At 37.0% G+C, this 21,256-nt stretch overlaps 2 protein-coding genes across 2 annotated transcripts in view; both read left to right on the top strand.

Moving 5' to 3' along the window:
- Positions 1–15,134, top strand: part of LOC108729681 (agrin) — a 31,243-nt gene extending 16,109 nt beyond the window's left edge. The window contains exons 2-9 of the mRNA XM_018458878.1: positions 9,392–9,508; positions 10,107–10,416; positions 10,787–10,930; positions 11,361–11,525; positions 12,275–12,439; positions 12,580–12,702; positions 13,305–13,481; positions 14,789–15,134. Coding sequence (XP_018314380.1) covers positions 9,392–9,508; positions 10,107–10,416; positions 10,787–10,930; positions 11,361–11,525; positions 12,275–12,439; positions 12,580–12,702; positions 13,305–13,481; positions 14,789–15,020 — 1,433 coding nt within the window. The 3' untranslated portion in view covers positions 15,021–15,134. The remainder of the gene's footprint in view (positions 1–9,391; positions 9,509–10,106; positions 10,417–10,786; positions 10,931–11,360; positions 11,526–12,274; positions 12,440–12,579; positions 12,703–13,304; positions 13,482–14,788) is intronic.
- A 2,691-nt stretch (positions 15,135–17,825) lies between these two features.
- The window catches only part of Fak (protein tyrosine kinase 2 Fak), a 40,452-nt gene continuing 37,021 nt past the window's right edge, over positions 17,826–21,256 (top strand). The window contains exon 1 of the mRNA XM_018459090.1: positions 17,826–18,201. The gene's annotated coding sequence lies outside the window, so the exon portion shown is untranslated. The remainder of the gene's footprint in view (positions 18,202–21,256) is intronic.

The raw sequence follows: 21,256 nt of genomic DNA, 5'->3' as shown, positions 1-21,256 counted from the left end.
TTAACTAAATTAAGTTAAAAGTTATTAATTTTTTAACTTCTTTAACTTTTAATTTAGAGGAGATGGTAGTATTACGGCCCCCCATTTACATTTTATATAATAATTCGGTTAATAATCAAAATTTAAATTTAAAACTTAACGATTACATTCGTCAAAGTGTTGTTCAATCGATTCTAAATTCAAAGTTACGAAACATTTACTACAGAGGACATTATTTATAAAAATAAATGGCGACATAATTTCATAAGTAATCATTAGGATTCGCTATATACCCAAATAACACAAGACGTTTGGGATCATCTTGACTATATCCCAGGACGTCCTCAGAACATCATCTTCAGAACTTTTAGGACAGTTTCAGGACATCCTCAGGTCCTGGGATCCTGGGAATAATCTCGGGACGTTCTGGGGACAGCTTAAAGACGTTATCTTCAGGATTTTCTAGGACAGTCTCAGAACATCATGAGGACATATTTTGAATGTTTCGATCTTTTGTGTATGTGTGTGTGTATATGTTGTGTGTGCACGCACGCACACATGATCTCCTCAAATATTAACAATACTGTCAGCAGAGGCATGAAATTAAGAATGGTTATAGTAGGAGGTATAACGTTGGCAATGACTCGATCACAAGCGTACAATAAGCTCAGCGTAAATGTATTAGGCTACCGTTCTAGGGATCGCAGGTTCAAATCTTACCAGCGATACGTTTTTCAATAATTAATTGTAGTTAATAAAACAGAATATAGGTATGCGAAACAGTAAAAATATAAATTGAATTGAAAAAATAAAAAGTAATAAAAAAAGTTAAGGTGCTATTTCATTTGTGCGTTTTTGTCGTATGACAAATGTGTGCAGAACAGAGAGGTCCTTGGATCTCTCTATTTTATAGCCAATCAACAGGCTTGAAAAATTTGTCGTATGACGAAAACGCATAAATGAAATTTATGCCCACCCTTATTTTAATTTGAATATTGAAATTGTTTTAATCCTCAATTCTTCGGCTCATTCATATAAGAAAGAGGGTAAAATAATTTTGTCTGTAATTATATCTCTCGGTACACCACTGAACAGAGAGGCAAGGTGAAGCAAGGCCTCGTTAATGCAACACCGTACGGACGTGTTACGGGACAATGCTATGAGGAAGACGAGATCGTTTCGCAGCGATAAAGAGCGCGGTAGAACCGACCGACCGGGGTGATCGGCCAACCCAATGTGTTTGCCGTTGCACGCATGGAATAGTCTGATCAGAGCACGAGCTCTTGCAATTTTGACGCTATCGATTGCAAATGATTTATGAGGCATTCTGATAGACGAAACGGACATTATCGGTAATGGTACATCTTGAGAGCGCGTAATTACGCCAAGACATACCGAAAGATCAGTCGAGATCGTAGTCAAAAGCGGACGATCATTAAGTATCCATACAGCACAGAAAAAGTGCAGAAACATTTCATAGCAATATTGAAAAAATATTGCGAAATGTTGTTGTGAAGTAGTATTGTAAAAAATCTTTGTAATGTCTTTATAATATTGAATTACAATATTGCAGCAATGCTACTGCAAGCTTCTGTATTGTATTGGTTATTTTCAAACTAATCGTAGACGTAATTGATGTAAGACCGTAGCTCTCATTATTGACAAAATTGGATGAAGGCGAAAGTATCAATTAAACGATAGAAGAGTGCATATCAGCAGAAGAAACTGTAAACTGTAATAATTGGAAAGCACCGCAATTTTTGTTGTTTGTCGAAATAATACGTCTGTATTTGCTAGAAACTCCCATTTGTGCACTCTGTGCTAATATTTATACAATCGTATCGCGACTACGCGCGTTATCGTAACGATGCTATGCAAACCGGTTATAATGACTGATATACTATCATAAAGATGTGCATCATCGAATCATCATGCGCTCACTGATTTACTTGCTAAGATCGCTTTATCATTGCGAGAATCTATATAACATCGACATCGTTAAAGATACTAAAATAGATAATAAAATTTATCATACTACGCGTCATTGAAAAGATACAGATATTCACGATTATTTATATAACATATTAATTATAGAATATTTAGTATATAAAAATATACGTCTTTAATATCTTTAAATACTAATACAAGATTTAAAGGAATTATAATTAATCAAGTATAGAAAATAAGGTGAATTGACAATAACGCCCTCAGCTCCGATGATTTTGACCTTGATATATATTATCAAGGTCATGAACCTGAGTGACTTTTAGAAGGTTTTAGTCTGCGCTCGTTATTTGTTTAAAAGTTATTAACAAAAAAAGCTTTAAAAAGACATTTTATTTCTACCACATACAATATTAAGAACTATCCCACATTTTCCCTTGCTTACATAATGACTTTCCACGCGAAGCGACCACGATCAAGTTCGGTAATCGGTTTAGGATCCTCAGCTTTATCGCTCAAACAAGGTCCATTCACATTTTGTCCAAGGCACAAAAAAAACACCAGCCACACTAAATTTGATGAGAAAATCGGAGAAAAAATTAAAAATTCACTTTATTTCAGCACTTACAGTTGCCTCTCTCAGGTTACAATTCCCTTAGTGCAGAAATTCTGTAGGTCGTACATACCAAACTTATGTTGTCTCACTTAAGGGGATCCTAAGCCATTTGTATTACTGACTAATCATAATTTTTGTTTAACAATTACTTTTTTCCTCTTTTACAGATTCGAAAATCTTTTTCAGTAATACAAATGGCTTTAGGATCCCCTTAAATGGGAGAACATAAGATAGTTCCTAATATTGCGTATCTATCAGAAAACAGGGCTTTTTTGTTAATAACTTTTGAACAAATAACGAGTGCAGGCTGAAATCTTCTGAAAGTCACTTAGACTCATGACCTTGACAATTATATGTCATGGTCACCTAAGCTGGATCCGTTATTGTCAATATTTACCAAAAATAATTGAAAGATGATATAATTTGATTTAGTACCTCCATTTAATGTGAAATATGAGGCGAGAAAGAAATATTGAGACCCCGAAGTACATGTCGAAAAATATAAGTTTCATAGAAAACTATTTCAGATAAAAGTTGTAGGATTTAAAAAGATCTATCTACCGGTCTTATCAATTTGATCTTAGGTCAGGTTAAGGTTACATCGATTTTTTAACCTCCATTTTCTATTGCAGGAAACCTCCATTTTCTATTGCATTTTAAGTACGTTTTGAATTATAAGGCTTGAAAGTTACATTACCGCTAGCATTATCTAAGGTGTTCAACTGATGATGAAAATCTTTTAAATGTTGTTTAGGGTCATGACATTGATAACATTTGTCAAGATCAAGGCCTTTGGAAGTTATTTTTCTAATTTTTATTTTTAGTGTAAAAATGATTCAATAAGAAAATGTTCAATGCGACAACAACGCCAGACAATTCAATAATTTATGTCCTTTTTGCTCCTCGTGTGTAATAAAGAAGGTTTACTTTGCCGAAGGAAACTTTCCTGCATCGCGTAGTAATAGAAATTGCAAGCTAACAATCTGATTGTGAGCGCTTCTATCAATTTCTAAGTGAATGCAATGTTAAGAATTAATTTAATAAGATCGCGTAGTGATAATTTTGACTGCAACGCATTGCTGTCGGAAGGAAACGTTTAACTGGACGATTATTTGCCACGCCGGTGGTTTAATAATCGTAAAGTCTCGATAAGTCGATGGAAAGGACGTGTAAGAGGAGAAGAAGAGAATGGTGATTTCTCTAACAACACATTTAACTTTTTTTCGTAAAATAGCTTCACCACGAAGTAACGGCACACTTGGTAACTGTGCCATTAAAAGTTGCAAAATCTTTAGTTTAGTTGACTGGCCAATAACCGTAAGACGCAATAAGTGCTTCCTCTAATTTGTCACGAGTTCTAACGAGTAATTCCATATCGAAGGATTTTCGAGGAATCGCAAGAAAAAAGAGGAAACTGACACACATAACTCCGGTGCGAGTCCGATTCACGTATACGTACTGCGTGAACTTGTAGCTACATAATATACGCAATCGTTCTGCTATCAATTATCGGCACGGCCGTTGTTCATCTTGCCTTGCATTACTTTTATTTCTAATTTGTGCGACGCGACGAGATCTAACCATCACGCGCGCACTGGGCGACCAATTTTCCTCGATCCCGGCCGCAAAAAATTGAACCTCTAAGCTCTAAATTGTCGTTCTAATTATACAAAAAGAGATTGATGGGAAAGACAAATAAAGGAAAGCGTGAAGGAGAAAGGGGAAGAAAGTGAACTCATATTAATGAAATTAATTGATAGATTCTTGAAGACGCTGTATTTCAAACATGCCATCGAGAGCATATAGCATCCGACCAGCTGATCATCTCATAACTCTTCGCTGAAAATAGTCTACGCGGGAAGGAGAAGCAAGAGAAACGGCGCTTGTCATTAATTGTTTTATTTACCAGCCGCGCGACAAGCATCGATATGCATTCGTATTCCTATATATGAAATGGTTCTGGTTCGTTAAACTGATTCTTTATTTCATCCATTATCGATCTCGATGTCGTGCTCATGCGACTCCATGCCTTCCACATTGCAGACTCTCGTTTAAAGGACAAAAATTCGAAGAGCAGCATCCACCCGATCATCGGTGCATCCTTGCCACAGTTCACCGACCCGCATGTGTTGCTTCTCTCGTCCCTTCTTCCTTTTCTCCTCTTCCTTTTCCTTCTCTCCGAGCGCATTCAATGTGCACCGTACCGCATGCATACACGCGCGCGACCCGCAGTTTCTATGGCCCTATAATTCGATCTGCATTGTTCACCAATCGCCTATTACCGCTTATCCAAACGTCGGTCTGCTTATTGGCATAATTGATTCATTTAATCATGTCAGGAAGGAGGGATGGATAATCACTTATCTAGTCGTCTGCGAACAGATCCCGATCAAATTCTTCGGTGCGAAAAGGTCACGTGTCATTCACCGCAAAAATATAAGGGGGGCGCGACCATTTAATACTGCACGGAATAATCAGAAAGAACAGTTTTACTAAAGTATCTAAAAAATTTATTTAGATACAAATCTGAAGATAATTTTGTTAAACCATCAAAATAATTATGTAAGATGCTCAAGATGGTTGCAGAGACTGTCAAAATTTTTTCAGCATTACTCATCATGCTTGAGCGTTCTACATAATTATTTTAATAGTCAACAAAATTATTTTCGCATCTGTGTGTGTATTTAATTAAATTTTTTAATATTTCAGCAAAACTATTCTTCTAGATATACATATAATATTTTTTCCGCTTTTTTATTTATATTCAATTGTCTTATATACTACACACTTATATTTATTTTATTTATGTGTATCACGGAAAATAATAGTTTCAGATTGACTCATGATTGATTAATGTGCGAAAATGTGTTAATTACCCCATTGCATTCAGCATCTTATGAAACGACACACTAATTAATTAAAACGCTCATTGACCTATATTTTTCAGTTTTATTTAATGACGTGAATTGCTGCAATCAACATATTAAAATAACGCGTAACAATACTGACGAAACGAATAACGCGAAATGTTATTATTTCTAATATTTAGTTACACACTCACACCCGTTAATATAGAAATTATCTCGAGTAATTGTTCAAATTATTTAAATATAATTGTAATCCTCTTTTGAAAAGATTGCAGAGCCATCCGATAGGACGACTATTGCAAAGGAAGAGAATAAATACTCGTATAAAGCATGTAAGCGATTAAAGCAATTATTGCGCCGAGAATCATTCCGTAAGTGTACATGAGGAATGTAACGTCGTTTGAAAGTTTATTACGCGTGTGAAATATCTCATAATGGAAATCTGTTTCTTTCTAATTATTATTCCATCTCGTGTAGAGTATAGTGAAAATGATGAAGGGAGGTAAGCGCAGCGCATCAAGCGGCACAACTAAAAAGACGAGTGATTGATAGGTGGAGTGGGTTACAGAGTAGCGCAATAATACGATTGATTCCATGATGTACAATCGAAAGAACGTCTGTAAACGCATATTATAGAACAACACTTTCGGCTTCTCCGAGAGTGACATCTTTCAAAATCCACCCACGATACTTGCGATGAAATCAATTTAGACATCACAAGATGTTGATATATAGGATGTAATTTAAAAAACGCCCACGAACCATATAGCGCTTATGCGGTATATAGTGTTTCCGATCAAAAACTGAGCCTAAAATTTATGAACCATTTTGTAATTTTCACAATTTTTTTTACTTACCGCTTATTCGGCAATTTTCAGAAATTAATATCTCGTTAACTAGTGCGAAATCATCCTGTATACGGTGACGCAAGTCCGGACCGATCGATAAATTGTAATCAGCGTAATTATACAGTTGCTTAAGTAAACCTGCTTTTACGCCTGTCCGCGTGACATACGTTGTGCATAGCCGGGATGTTCTGATTTTCCATGGATGATGGAATGCAAAGGACCCTGTTTTGGTCAGTTATCAAGAGACATATATGCTTAAAAATATTGAAAAAACAGCAGGACGGTAAAAAAAGCCTCTCACTTCCCTTCGCTGAAGTACCAGTTGAGTTTTCGTTTGAGTTTCGTAAATTTGGTGTAAACGTTTTTTTAAGTGGAAAGAATGAAGCTGGTTGATTACAGTCTAATTTACGAAATTAATAAATAATGCTTGAAAAAAGCAATCCCACCGCGCTTTCGATTGGAGGATCATAACGCATAATGAAGCTCGTCTCGAGGCTTTTCTCTATACACGACGAAATCGATGAACAACCGCGCCTTCGAACGCCCGGTACATCTCTAACTGTAAAGCTCGATTTTATAATTTGTTATATATTATGCGATCCGGTATGGAACGAGTGCCGTAAATCCCGTGTGCTGTTGACCCGACGCTCGCTGGACCGAGACCGACGGCTAGCGCGGATCTGCAAGCGGTAGATATCTGCCTCGGACGGTCAACCGGAAGTAATTAAGGTTTCGACAGAGAATCTCCTTGAGGATAGACGCCAAAAAGAGCGACGACGAGAGATAGTTCGTCGGGAAATTACGTTACATCTCTCTCTCTCTCTCTCTCTCTCTCTCTCTATCTATCTACCTACCTATCTATCTCTATCTCTATCTGCGCAGATGATTCTGTTTTTTATAATTTTAGTCTGAATATTATAGAACGGTTCTGTTCTGTATTATATAACTTTAGTCTGTTATATTATATTATATTTTTTCTTTCTTTGATTTCTTTCTCATGTTATCGGATTTAAATTCTATTTTGCGATGTATCTCGCTTTTCTTCTGCTCATTTCGTTTGTATTATTTTGTCATTCTATTCGTTTATTTTGTTATCTCATTTTATCGTTATCATAATATTGTATCTGTATGTTAAGGTTTTTAGAGGGTTCGTCTTAAAACCGAATAAACGCCCTTTCTTTCTCTCTCTCTTTCTCTCTCTCTCCTTCTCCTCCTTCTTCTCCCCCTATTCTTTTCACCGCACGGCCTTAAATATTACTTCTATACGGCCTACATATTTTTGCTCGTGTAGAATACCCCATTAACGATTTAATATACCGCTTCGCATCCTCGCGTATTATAATACTGCGAAAGAGACGATGTACTAGTGATGTACAGCAGCCTTTATTTCTCATTTAAAAAAACCGCGATACTGTGCGGTAATATACCCAGTTTTCGTTATTTCCGTGTGATCTAGGCGCTTTAATTAATGACTAAGGTAAACTTGGGTAAGATGGCTATCTTTAAAATGCAAAAAAACATACTTTAATGTTTGTTATGACGGAAAAGATATATTATAATAACACTATTAAAGATAACTAAAATTAAAGTTTCTTTGCATTTTAAAGATAGCCATTTCTTACCAAATTTACCCTACACAACTTCGATCTTGCCTTTGTGACGCCTTACAGTCATAAAGTTTCATAATCGAGAAGCGTTCGGCATGTAGCGAGAACTATCGTTACGGAATTAATTTTACGTGTGTTCGCGCGCGATAAATATTTTTCCCGCCCTCGAGATTGTTAATAATCGTTTAGAAATGCGTGCGTATACCTTAGGAACGCCGGGTAATGCATTTCATAAGCCTCACGTCGCGATCGGATCGCTACGCGATCGTGTCAGGGTGATTTTATCCGATATATCGCGTATTAAACGTGCTCTTCCGCATTCAATTATTTAATGGACTTCTTATTTAATAGATTGCAGTATCCTGAGATATTTGAGTAATCGTTTCGTCAGAATGAGGATTCCTCATTGAGAGACCTGTATAATTGTGCGTATTCCATATTATTAGTTAAACCATGGATATGACTCAGGTTGATTCCGGCCATGACAGTCGGAATCACGGAAAAGTACGACCAATCAGAATCTTTTAAGTTTAGCATGTTGTACAAACTAATAATTCTGATTGGTCGTACGATTTTTCCGAGATTCCGTTTTCTGACTGTCACGTCATGGGGAAGCACCCTCACTTTTTCCATTTAGAATATTTATTTTTTGCTGACTCGGCTTCTCCTGTGCCGATCGCGTTACATCATGTATGCTTAAACATTATGATTATTAAGGTTACAATTATGTCATTAAAATAATAGGTACTCTCTTAACACGTGAGGTATGTGATAGTGCAAGATTAGGTTATATCGTGATGACGTATAACAAAACGAAGCACCTAACAGTAAATGTTACACTTTTTTCTTTTTTCTCTTTTTTCTCCAGCTTTAATCAGAGTACCGTTGACGCTTAAACTTTGTTTTTTTAACAGTACACGAGCATACTCGTTAAAATACATTCTATTAAATGAGCATGGAAGCCGTACAATTTAGTGAAATATCGTACATTCCACGATGGCGATGAGATGCCATTAAGATAATACAATTACCTTTGATTACGATTTGATTAATATTACTACAACCGCGCTTTAAGTGTAATCGTTATTATGCATACATTCTCCTTCTTAATATCAACATAATTTTTCTTACGTTGCAATCAAATATTTCTTTTTACTTATTGTTAGTAAAAAAAGAAATATTTGGTTCTCTACGTCCATCTCTATTTTTAGAACAGCTGCTGCCCCCAACAGCACAAAACTTGCAGCAATATTGCTGCAAGTTTTATGTTGTTGAGGTCTCTTTATCGTTTCCCGTTTTTAATTCCATATATTTTCGTCGCACGTTGTAAATGCCAAATTTTTACTCACTATCGTATGATTCTTCTTTCTATTCTATTTGTTATTTCAATTGTATTAAGATTTAGCTTCGTAAACAGTACTATTGCTGATGCCTCATCTTTTGAGGTGCTACGTTAAATTACACTGTACTTATGTTGACAAATTTATACTATCTTGTACGTCAATAAAGCTTCTATTTTTTTTCACGCAGATTACGTGTCCAGTGCGTGTCCCAGGATATGTCCGCCGAGTGGCGAACCCGTTTGCGGTAGCGACGGTGTCATATACGCATCGCAGTGTGAAATGCGGAAGAAGATGTGCGGAAAGGGTAAGGCGCGCTTTTAATTACAATAGTTATTATAGTAACACGCGCTCCGATTCACTCACCGCGAGATTACAGTTTTCTTTTCCCTCTCCGAGACGCTGGTCGCTAGAAGTATATCGTGGTAACTCTGTACGATTTCGTTATCCCGTTTTGTATATTAACTGACCGTAAGGATAGGCCCATTAGTAGCGGTCTATCGAGAAATATAACCGCGGCGGGCGCGCACTTCAATTACAATTGCAGAAATAATACGACCTTCATTCGCCGATTTTCATCGCGATATTATCGTGCTTCACGGCGTAAACGGTCACGATAAAGAGATTCCTATTCGTATTCTTTTTCTACCGGTGATAACAGCCTATGGTAACGAGGATCCGTTCATTTGTATAATAGATGGCCGTGATAAATTATACGTAGCTACAAAACGAATCGCGATTTCCTAGAGCGTCGAAACGAACTATTTACGCGTCAGAGTATTAGATTATTTGTTCGTCGTAGAAGATGAGGTCATGTGTATATACGCGATCTCGTTTCGCTTAATGACCGCGCAAAATCTAAGTATCTAAGTATCTCATTATTTCGCCGTCGTACGCTCATTTAGGCATTACCGTGGCTACGGAGAAGACGGCTTGCCTGAGGTCATCCGGTAGCAAGTGCGAGCATCGCTGTCCGGGCGATCAAGATCCGGTATGCGGCACCGATGGGCGTACCTACCTGAACAAGTGTATGCTCAGGGTAGAGATCTGCCGAGTCGGAATCGAGCTGTCTCATCTTGGGCCCTGCAACAATATTTCGGCTCACAGGGAGAACTGCCCAGTCTCGTGCGATTACGCGCCGCTCGATGGACCGGTTTGCGGAAGCGATGGAAACGTTTACAAGTCCACGTGTCAGATGAAGCTGCTCACTTGCGGGTACGTTGAAGGTCGACCTCGATTACGGTTACGAACGACAGAGCTACGTGGATCGGAAATTTTTAAATCTACGAAAATCATGTTTGGTCTCTGTAGTCTCGTATTTGTCTAAAATAGTCCAGAATTATTTTTTTTCACGCAATAAAGTCAGATCTCTATTCATAATTATATTAATGGCTATACCTCATTTATTATTTCTTCCATTTTTTGCATGGAAAAAAATTTTTTTTATAAATAATTCTGTAATTCACTACAGATGTTGTTGCAGTCGTTTCTCATCGTAAAACGTAAAACGTAAAAGAGTTTATTCTTTAAGTTTAACATAAAACTAGTCTGACCGCAAAACGATTTTAATTTTTTCGGTTCGCAGCCAAGGCGTCGTGCGTACGAATAAGAAGCACTGTCAGACCACAAGACATTGTCGTGAATCGTGCTGGCGTGGTGCCAAGCCTGCCTGCGGTAGCGACGGCATTTTGTACTCGAACACCTGCAAAATGCGGGCGAAAAATTGCGGGTAAGCGGTAAATCCTCAATGAATTCAACATATGACTGGGACCACGCAGAATCTTCCAACAAAACTCATAAGCCCCACCCTTTCTCCTCTGCTTCTTTTATCTCAGTGTTGCTCCCCATACGCATTTAATTATTCATGAATCACTCCCCCGTGCTCTTCGTTATAACCCTTTGCTTAATTTAAAGAACATTCGAGCTAACTCATCCTTCGCCTCTTTTCACCTGGATTATTGTCTAAATATTAGATTTGTTAGAACGCGAAGCAACTCGTGCGACCTAACTCCTCAATATTTGAATTTTTATTTGGACAATTGATGGATTGGCTTTAATCCTTATCTAATTATGTTTTAGCATGCAAACTTCGTCGCGGTTTTATTCGACACAAAGATTTCATTAAGCTCCAACAATACTTATTGGATTGTGCCTTTCAGCAAGCACGTCTTTGAAGTACCGATGTCGTTTTGTATATCTCGAGAACGGACATCCGGAAGCAACGCGTGTCCCTTGGATTGCAAAGACGAGCCGGAAGTATCGGTTTGCGGATCGGATGGAAATATATACAGGAACGAGTGCGAGATGCAAATGCTAAACTGCGGGTGCGTATATATTTGTATTCACCTACCATATCGCTCCCTAATTAACTTCAAAAATGACACAACTCAAAAAATTAATATAGCGAATTAAATTGTACGGATTAGCGTGCACTGGTGCATATTAAATTATACACTGATTTAATCTAAGTGTACAAATAAATACAAATATTCTAAATTATAAAAGACATATTTTACTTAATAGCACAACAACATCTATTAAGGATTTCATGATTTAATGATTTAATCCGTTTTTATATTTATATTAAATATACATTTTTATGATAATTTGTATACGATGGCTTTAATATTCGTCAGTGCGCACTGAATGCGTTTAATCAAATTCGCTACAAGTTTTTCAGAAAACAGGAAAAATTGTTTTTTTCGATTGTCATCTTTGTTTCATAATTCTTAAAACTACTCTTTAAAAAACTACTCTTTTTGAATTGTGAATTAACGATTTTAACGATTTTTTTTAAACGACTCTCGAGTGGTAATAATTTTGATGACTTATTTTAAAATTACCCTTTTTCAGTTGTCATGATCTTTTATGAAGTTAAGATACACTTTTGAAATAAGGGAGAGTTATATGAATTATAAATATATTTAAGTATCATTAAATTGATGCAGTGGAAAACAAATAATCAAACTTATTAACAACACTCCTTTTTTTAAAAAATTCAATTTACTTACTTTTTTGTTATGTGAATAACTAACCATCAAATGTAAGTCTTTAGCCAAATGTTAATCAACAGGCATGCAAGAAGAAAAATAATGGTAGTAGACTTTGAGAAGTGTCGATCCCGGCTAACGAAATGCATGAAACAACAGCAGAGATGCGGAAGCGAAGTAGATCCGGTTTGCGGTAGTGACGCAAATACCTATCCAAATCAGTGCCATTTGAACGTAGCGATTTGCTTGTAAGTCAGCATTTATGCTAGAAAAATATTGGTAAATTTACCCTTCTATCGGATGTGGCAAATATTCTATTGCGAACTATATAGAAACCAAGTCATCGACGAAGACAAATTAATTTTCCCCGATACTTAATACGTTTTAGAAAGGGCATTCAATCAGCTCATGTTGGCGAGTGCACGACCTTGAAAGAGATCGAACACTGCCCTGAAGACTGTGCTGAAGTACCCGAGGAACCAGTTTGTGGAAGCGACGGCAACGTTTATCGGTGATTAAGAGTGTTATTCGGATTCCAGAACGTCCGCCGCCGAAGATTTTAAAAACGCGTGCACTTCAAATGATCGTTCGACCAGAGGCCTCGGGTTGTTTTCAAAACTTCTCTTGTTATGATATCCGGTTCTGATCCTGAATCGAGCGAGATAAATTAATATTTATCAATTGAAATTTCCGAGATCTTGCCAACATATAAATATATATACATCCGTCCATTCGCATTTATTAGTCGAACATCGTTGAAATCCACGATAAGAGTACAATGCTAAACTTCTACGGGTTAAATCGAAATATTTAAATTCTAACATTTTTTTTTCAAATTAAGGACAAATCAATCTGAACACATGTTGTAACAGTTAAACGGTTAAGCCTATTCTACAATTGCGTAAACATAATTATAAATGGTTGTAGTTGTAAGAATTGACCAATCACAGTCGAATATTCTTCTCGTATTCGGGTATGATTGATGAATTTTTACAACTACAGCTACGCATAACTACGCAATTGTAGAACAGGCTTTAAATACCGATTGCGGATCGTTACTCCTTCGAAAACGAGGTTTGTGGATGCGTCATGTGTGCACTTGTATGCATTTAGATCTCTGTGCTATCTACAACGTGAGACTTGCGGCCAGAGGGTAGTTCAAGTTCCGGCGCAACACTGTCGCACCACCGCCCTTTGCAACCAGATTTGCAGCGGGGAGCGTCAGTTTGTTTGCGGTTCCGACAACAAGCTTTATCGCAACGAATGCGAGATGAAAAGGGACAATTGCGGGTAAGTCACGAACGTTATGTTTGCACGTTTGAAACGTAGCGTTGTTCGAAAAGTAAACGATTAGTGAGTACTTTTAATTAATCTCGGGCTAATTCTCAAAGGAGTCTCAAGAAGTGCATAATTGCATGGTAGAATTGACTCTTATAAAGCTTCCTCTTCTCTTTGTAACTTTTATTAAATAATATATAGTAGCAATAAATTAAATTATCACTAATTGTGATGATGAAAATTATAGCAATATAAATAAAAATATTATCTTGATAGTGGCATTCAAAGCTATTATTTTATCCCACAAAATATTAAGATCTATTAAAATGTCTCATTAATTGTGGATGAGTTCTGGCATGAAATAAACGTTTTATAAATTAATTTCAATTTTTTAAAGAGAATTTATTCGATTAGGTTTTCTACTATCAAGAAAAATAATTAAATAAATTACTTTAGAACAGTTTAATCATGTTCCTTTAATGTCAAGATGTAACTTTCGTTATGGTTTAGTAGAAAAAACTACCATAGAATAATTTTATTACTTTGCTGGAGATAAAAAAGCTAATTATTCAAATTCAATTATTCAGAAGTGTACGTACTCTAGAGAGCGGCGAGTTTCGTGCCACGCATATAATTTTCGTTGACCGCGATCGTGCTTCTTCCCGATATAATACTTTCCATAGACTTTCATTACGCCTGATCGCGCTATTGAAACACATCCGAGGAAGAGAAGATCATCTAAGAAACTGGTCCTTGAGAAACGGTTAATCCGGACCGGCATCGCGTGCATATCCGATGAAAGTTCGTGAGTGATTCAGCGCCGGAGAATCATTCCATTACATTTTTTTTATAAAAATAATAAACTACTTCTATCACGCGTGCGTGCGCCGCATACTAATAAGATGTTTTTGAACCTGCTGCTCAAATATGTGAAAGGAAAGTATCCTACTTCGGGAAGTTGAATCGAATACAATCGCGCGAAATTTCGAAAGTAGAAATTGTTGGTACCTCCGTGCGACCCATTTTCTCAAAGGAGTTATTTTTTATTTTCGATCGCTTTCTAATGCGCCCACTACTAATGCATATACATACTTGACGTATGTGTATTTATGCCAAATAAATTCTAATCTAATTCTAATGTTTAAAAAAAATTATAGTTATAAAGAGACTATTGTGATACATAAGATCGAAATCTTTGTTTCAAACTCCCTGAACGATGTAATTATTTCCTAATGCCCCAAGTAAAATAGTACAATTCAGTTCTTTACATTAATAATATCATGGTATTTTAAACGAAGAAAAAAATATTTTGATTCCAGGAAACACGTATATGTGGTACCTATGAAGAGGTGTGTTCAGGGTTTCCTGTTTCGTGGCTGTCAGAAGATCTGTCCACCTTATTACGACCCGGTTTGCGGCACCGATGGCATGACGTACAGCAATGAGTGCTTCCTGGAGATTGAAAACTGCCGCAGCAGGAGTCTCGTCACGAAAAAATATCATGGAGTGTGCGGGCAGCCGACGGAGGAACCGAAAAATTATCTCTATTAAGCTCGACTGAGTTGGCACAATGACACGAGAAAGAGAGAGAGAGAGAGAGAGAGAAAAAGAAAGAGAAGAGGGAAATTGATCGACAAGATAATTTGGCTTGTATCTCTCAGATTTGAGAAGTGACCATTATCATACATTGATTCGTCACGAGTCTTGTAGTATTTAAGTTTGCTCAGCTCATATTAACCAACTACAAATTCGATCAACTCCATTCGAGTACGAGCATAATGTTCGTGACTCCTGACGGATAGGCGCGACGTGATAAAATATCATTCACGTGAATTTCGGATACTTGATTGCCCCCTCGACGATCCGAAATGCGCTGAATTTTTATGGGGAAAAACGCGCTCGAGGGAAACGAGCATCTTGCCAGTCGCAGTCCGGATTGTTATCGTTACTGCTATTTCTACGATAATATATAGTACCGCGATTGCCGATCCCTTTTCAGACAGCCGCGCGTTTGCAAATTCTAATCAACGTAGCGGAATTATGATTCCCAAACCGTTATTATACATGGCAGGTGACGAACAATATCGTCTATAGATTATTTTAAGGAATTATCTTTCTTTTCTTTTTTTTTTTTCATAATCGGGAAAGGGTCGCCAGTCGCGTATCGATATAGTCCTTTCTTCGATATAGACTTGACGGTATAGACTCATTATTATTTATTAAAGCATTAATTATTGCAAACGACGCGATTCCATTTTTTTACAGATATGCCCGTCGTTATAATTATGGCTATTAATACGTCAATCAACGCGGCGTTGTCAGAGCGTATTCTTATTTTAGAGTTTAATATTGTGCTATTACATCTCCTTCCCGACATGTGATGTGTGTTCGTTTATTATTATAATTATTATCATTACAATCTTAATTTATTATCGAGTATGCGAGAATCCTTCTTTTGTATCGACACTAACACTGTATACGCTTCCAATGTTAATAATAAATTATATAAATATATGTATATTTTAAAATATAAAAGCTGCATAAGAGTTACACGCGTAATAATTAATTATATTGGAAACGACATTTTATTTATTTATATCAAGTTCCATCACAAAATCCCGATTTAATTTGGTCGAGTTCAATTTCCGACACAAATAGCACGCGAAAAAGAACTTTATATTAAACATCTCTCGTTTTACAATAAGATTTTAGTAACATTGATAAAATCTCCATTTAGACTCTTCAAAATGTGACAATTTTTTTCATATTCTGGTAATAATATCCACTCTAAATTAAGGGCTTCCGAATCATTTGATGTACACGCAATTAGGAAATTGATTAACAAGAGGAACAATTGATGTATGGGAACAGACGGAAGACAATTAAAAACCGTGCAGGATCCCAGGTAGCAAAGTTTGTCATTTTGATGTCGTATTTTGGACCTCTACTGATCATTACTGACGTCTTAATGAAGTCAAATTGACGTTCGAATGCCACAGACGTCATCGCATGAGCCGTCATTTTGACGTTATATCTTGATCCTTTACTGACCATTACCCCGGAACTACAATAGGTGTTTTAAGCCTTAAGCCGTAAGAAATTGACCAATTAGTCCCGATCTACAATAGAGTTCTAAGCTTTACCCCGGATCTACAATAGAGTTTTAAGCCTTAAGCCATAAGAAATGGGCGAATCACAGTCGATTATTCCCCTCGAATTCAACTATAATTGGTCAGTTTCTTACGACTTAAGTCTTAAAACACCTATTGTAGATCTGGACTTAACCATGAGAAATGGACGAATCACAGTCGATTATTCTTCTCGAATTCGACTATAATTGGTCAGTTTCTTACGGCTTAAGTCTTAAAACACCTACTGTAGATCCGGGGTTACCGGCACCGGCATAAGTTAACGGTTACGGCCATTATAAATCAGGCTTAAGCCGATGAGCCAATCAGGATACTGCTTTAGATCTATGTAATCTAACGGAAATAGAAATAGCAATAAACTTATCCATAAAACTGGTTCTACATTGGCTGCGTTCAGCAGACTCAACAGTTTTGCAACCGTTTTATGATTGGCTGCGTTCAGCAGACTCAACAGTTTTGCAACCGTTTTATGATTGTCTGCTGAGATAGGACCATTCTTCTAGATCTAAAAGTATGATCCAATTAGCGCGAAGGAAACTTACAACAGTTGCAAAACAAACGTTCTGCTGAACGCACCCGATTGTCTACTGAGATAGGACCATTCTTCTAGATCTAAAAGTATGATCCAATCAGCGCGGAGGAAACTTCCAACAGTTGCAAAACAAACGTTCTGCTGAACGCACCCATTGATCGCATCGCAGCATGCAAACGTGTCGCAAGCGTTGCGGTCCAATCAGAGTCGAGCTAGCTTGACGTTGATTGGACCGCAACACTTGCGACGCTGCGATGCGACTAATGTAGAACCAGCTTTAGGCGAGTTTCAACCGGCAATTGAAATTCGCCTTATTGTGAGGTTATGGATAAGTTTACTGTTATTTCCATTTCCGTTAGATTACGTAGACCTAAAGCAATATCCTGATTGGCTCATCGGCTTAGGTTTACACCTTACGCATACTGTTACGGAATTTTATCTGCGGCAGCCCTAATAGTATGCTGTACGCTCACCGTACCAATATCGTAAAAGTATTTTGTTATCTGGATAATATTTTATATGTTTTAGATTGCTGCAAAATTACAATTTTTTTCTCTATATGATCGGCCGTTGTACCAGCATCGCTTAACCGATAATGCATCTCACTAGTCTTGCGACATGGATAATACATGCCATCTACAGGCACCAGCGCGATACCAACGGTCGTACGCAAGATGGTGCGCGCCGCGGGCGTATTGACAGGTGCCTTGGCAGCATGGCGACCAGTGTTTACGACAACTGATCGTGGTCGATCAAACTCACGCCGTGTTCCGATTCAGCCAATGTACGGCTGTTTACAGCGTAGGTGGTAACCGCGTTTCTCCCGGGCGCGACGACGCGCGTCTCGAACGACCTCGTGTTTGCGTTCACGTTTACGCTCGTGACAAACGCAACGCACAAAACCCTTTCCGTAAACGGTGCAGTGCACGCAAGAAGTGACGCGTGCTGGATAGTGCTCGTCCGATATCACGTCAGGTGGTGAGACTCGCTCGACCTCGCTGGGTTTCGCGCGTCGCACGCAGGCTCCTCTAACACCATCGCGCTCATTGTCGTGAGTACCGTTTGAATTGTTAATTAACCTGAGATTTTTTTTGAGGCGGGCGGGACACTGGTGTCTCGTGTTTCGTCTCGACGCTTTCCATGGCGCCGCGAATTTGACAGCGGCGGGGAGAGGCCATCTTTGAGGCCGTATCCTCTTTTACGCCGCCGGCGAAGGAGGATCGCGATTACGCGAATCGTGTTACATAAAATTGTCCAGACGACTGAACGCCGTGGGACGATGGCGAATAAACCGACCGTGCGTATGTAGGCAGGGAAGGTCTGCCTACGCGGTGTCCCGCACGCGCGTATTTACACGCTTAATTTTGCAATTTTCGCGAATTGTCTCGCGAAGCCTAGGCTGTGCCAGGCTCGTCTCAATTCACAAAATTTTAGCCGTACCGCGGATAAAATCAACATGAACGAAGGTCGGGGTGGAGTATTTTACAATGGAGACTCCCTTCTTTTGATTGCGACAAAATTTGCTTGCGACTTCATTCCTTGATAAATTTTGAGAAAAGAGGGGTAGAACCGTTTGACAATTTCGTCACCGCTCGGGTATCGTTTTACATCTATGTTTTGCTATTTTTCTTCATAAGACCCGAAAATAATCATTACGATAACAACAGATTTAAAGAAAAATTGATATATTGAAATAAAATGAATAAAATCCTTATTCGCATCGTTATAAAATCACTGTCAGTTATGTTTTAACAATTTATTTATGATATTAATTCCAAGTTAGATCAAATGTGAATAATATTGCACCACAAAACGCTAATTAGATCATATTTTATATTATAACGTTTGTCATCTTGGAAATTTCTACCCTCCTTTTCTTGACAAATATGTAATTTTTTTCTCGTTTATGAAACAGAATCATTTTTTCATGTAATGTACATCGTAATATTTTACGAATTTTACGAATACTTCCCTTTCGTAGATTAAAATATTTTTTAGCAATTTGCGTTTCTATAAAAATATTTAAACTCTCTTTCTTCTTCTGATCGTAAAATATTCTCCGCATTTAGCGTCTTGTGCTACCGCAATCGATCGCACTGTATTTTTTCATTGGACGTAATTTTCGTCTTGACGAATCTAATTTTCGAACTTTAATTTTCGACTCGTAAATTATTCTCATGTTTATTCTTATTTCCACATCTACTATAAGCTTACTGAACAATAAGTTCGAATTGAATTATGCGATGCTATTATCAGAAATTTATTAAGAATCAAATAGAGCAAAAATCACCTGTCGATTCCGATATGCCGTGTTATCTCATTATCTTGTTTGATAATAATAGGTAAAGTCATTGGTCGCTCGGTCGCGCGAGTACGATTGCAAGCACCCGTTTTGTAACAGAATTCGGCATAGTTTCTCTATCCGTGGGAGAACGTTATCTTCTGCATTCCTATCTTTTTGGTGCCTCTATCTAGAAAAATAATGACGTGAAACACGTCAAAATACGTCCCTCTCGAAATTATTCCACTTTCATCTGAAACATTTTTCGATATATAAAAATATAAAAATGTCAAATGAAGATGACTTAAAAAAAAGTCGAAACGTTCGTATTAATAAAGAAATAATATAAATTTGATACTCAGTTTTATTGAATATATATACGCTAATTCGAACTGCGTTTGCTCTCAACTGTCTACATCACTAAATATTTTTCGATATCTTTTATATTTTTCCAGAATTTTCAAGGTTTCCATATTTTTTTCTTACTCTGTATGTACAGATTCTTTCGCAATTACAAATTCAAAATCACCTAACCCTTTAATATGATCAGTTTAAGAACTATTCGCTATTTTTATTTGGTAAAAGTAACACAAACATACAGTCAAAGCTGATGAGAATCATTTAGTTCATTTAAGCCATTCTAGCAATGTTCTCAGACAAACTTCTCGGACAAATTATTGTTATTTCCTGTTTCTTGAGGACTCATACAACGATATTTCAAGGTCTATACAGATGTAACTTGGTGGCGAAAATCGACACTTTTTTAATATCCTTCTTTATTAATTGCCGACGGAGACGGTGGCATTTGAGAATACGAGTTGTTAGTGCATCGCTCTCACGTTTGTCACGCATCCTTTCCTCTTTTATTTCACATTTCCGTCAAGCATAGCAGCGAAAGAATGTAGTTCCGGCGTTAAATTGAAATATCTGTCATAAATAACACAGGCCGACAAAATTTAGGGGGGGGAGTCTTGTGCTTTGAACTTTGAAAGATGTTCCGTAAGATTTTGATGCGCTGAAAACGACTACGTTGTCCGTTTTTCTTTCTATCACCCTTCTCATTTTTTAAATAATCGCAAAATAGTTTTTTTTTTTTTTTTTTAGAAGTAACTTTATTAATTTTTTCCGACTAAACAAAAAATGATATCGAGGATTGTTTTACGGTATTTAACTCAGAAATGTTCCAACAATACTAAAAATATTTTTTCGATGCTTATAAAAATGTTTGCAAACCGCAAATAAAAAACTTTGGGAAAATCGTAAAAAATTGGAAAAAATTAACAAATTTTGAAATTTGTTTCAACAGCTCATAAATAGCTCCTTATTCTGAGCTATTCGTTTTTTTTTATTTTGGCGTGTTGGGAGGACAGAGGTCTCGTAGCTTATCTCAAGAGCTTTTCAAAATACTATAACAAAATTCTTTTTCATTAGAAACTTTTCGAATTATAAGGCTTGAAAGTTACAGTTTTACTAGCATTAGCATTATCCAAGATGTCTGACTAAAACTTCTTGAACGTTGTTCAGAATCATTTTTATGTAAAAATTAAAATAAGAGAGGAACTTTCTGTGACCTTGATCTTGACAAGTGTTATCCAGGTCATGTTCTGAGCATTTAAGAGTCGATCGGTAAACTATAAGAATATGTAATGAAAAATGGGAGCTCCTATTTAAAAAATTCAAAGTGACCTTGAAGACGCCACCCGAGGTTAAATCAATACCTTCTTATGTCTTCTTCCGAACCATACAACTTTTGTTTGAAACATTTTTCCTATATACATAGTTTTTGAAAAATCTTAATGCATTATCAAAAATGGGACACCCCGTA

The sequence above is a fragment of the Mycetomoellerius zeteki genome, unplaced genomic scaffold, assembly GCF_001594055.1.
Source record: "Mycetomoellerius zeteki isolate Tzet28-1 unplaced genomic scaffold, Tzet1.0 scaffold79, whole genome shotgun sequence".
In the NCBI taxonomy this organism is placed as follows: Eukaryota; Metazoa; Arthropoda; class Insecta; order Hymenoptera; family Formicidae; genus Mycetomoellerius; species Mycetomoellerius zeteki.
Note: the sequence above shows the minus strand (reverse complement) of the source record. Positions and strands in the feature narration are given on the sequence as shown.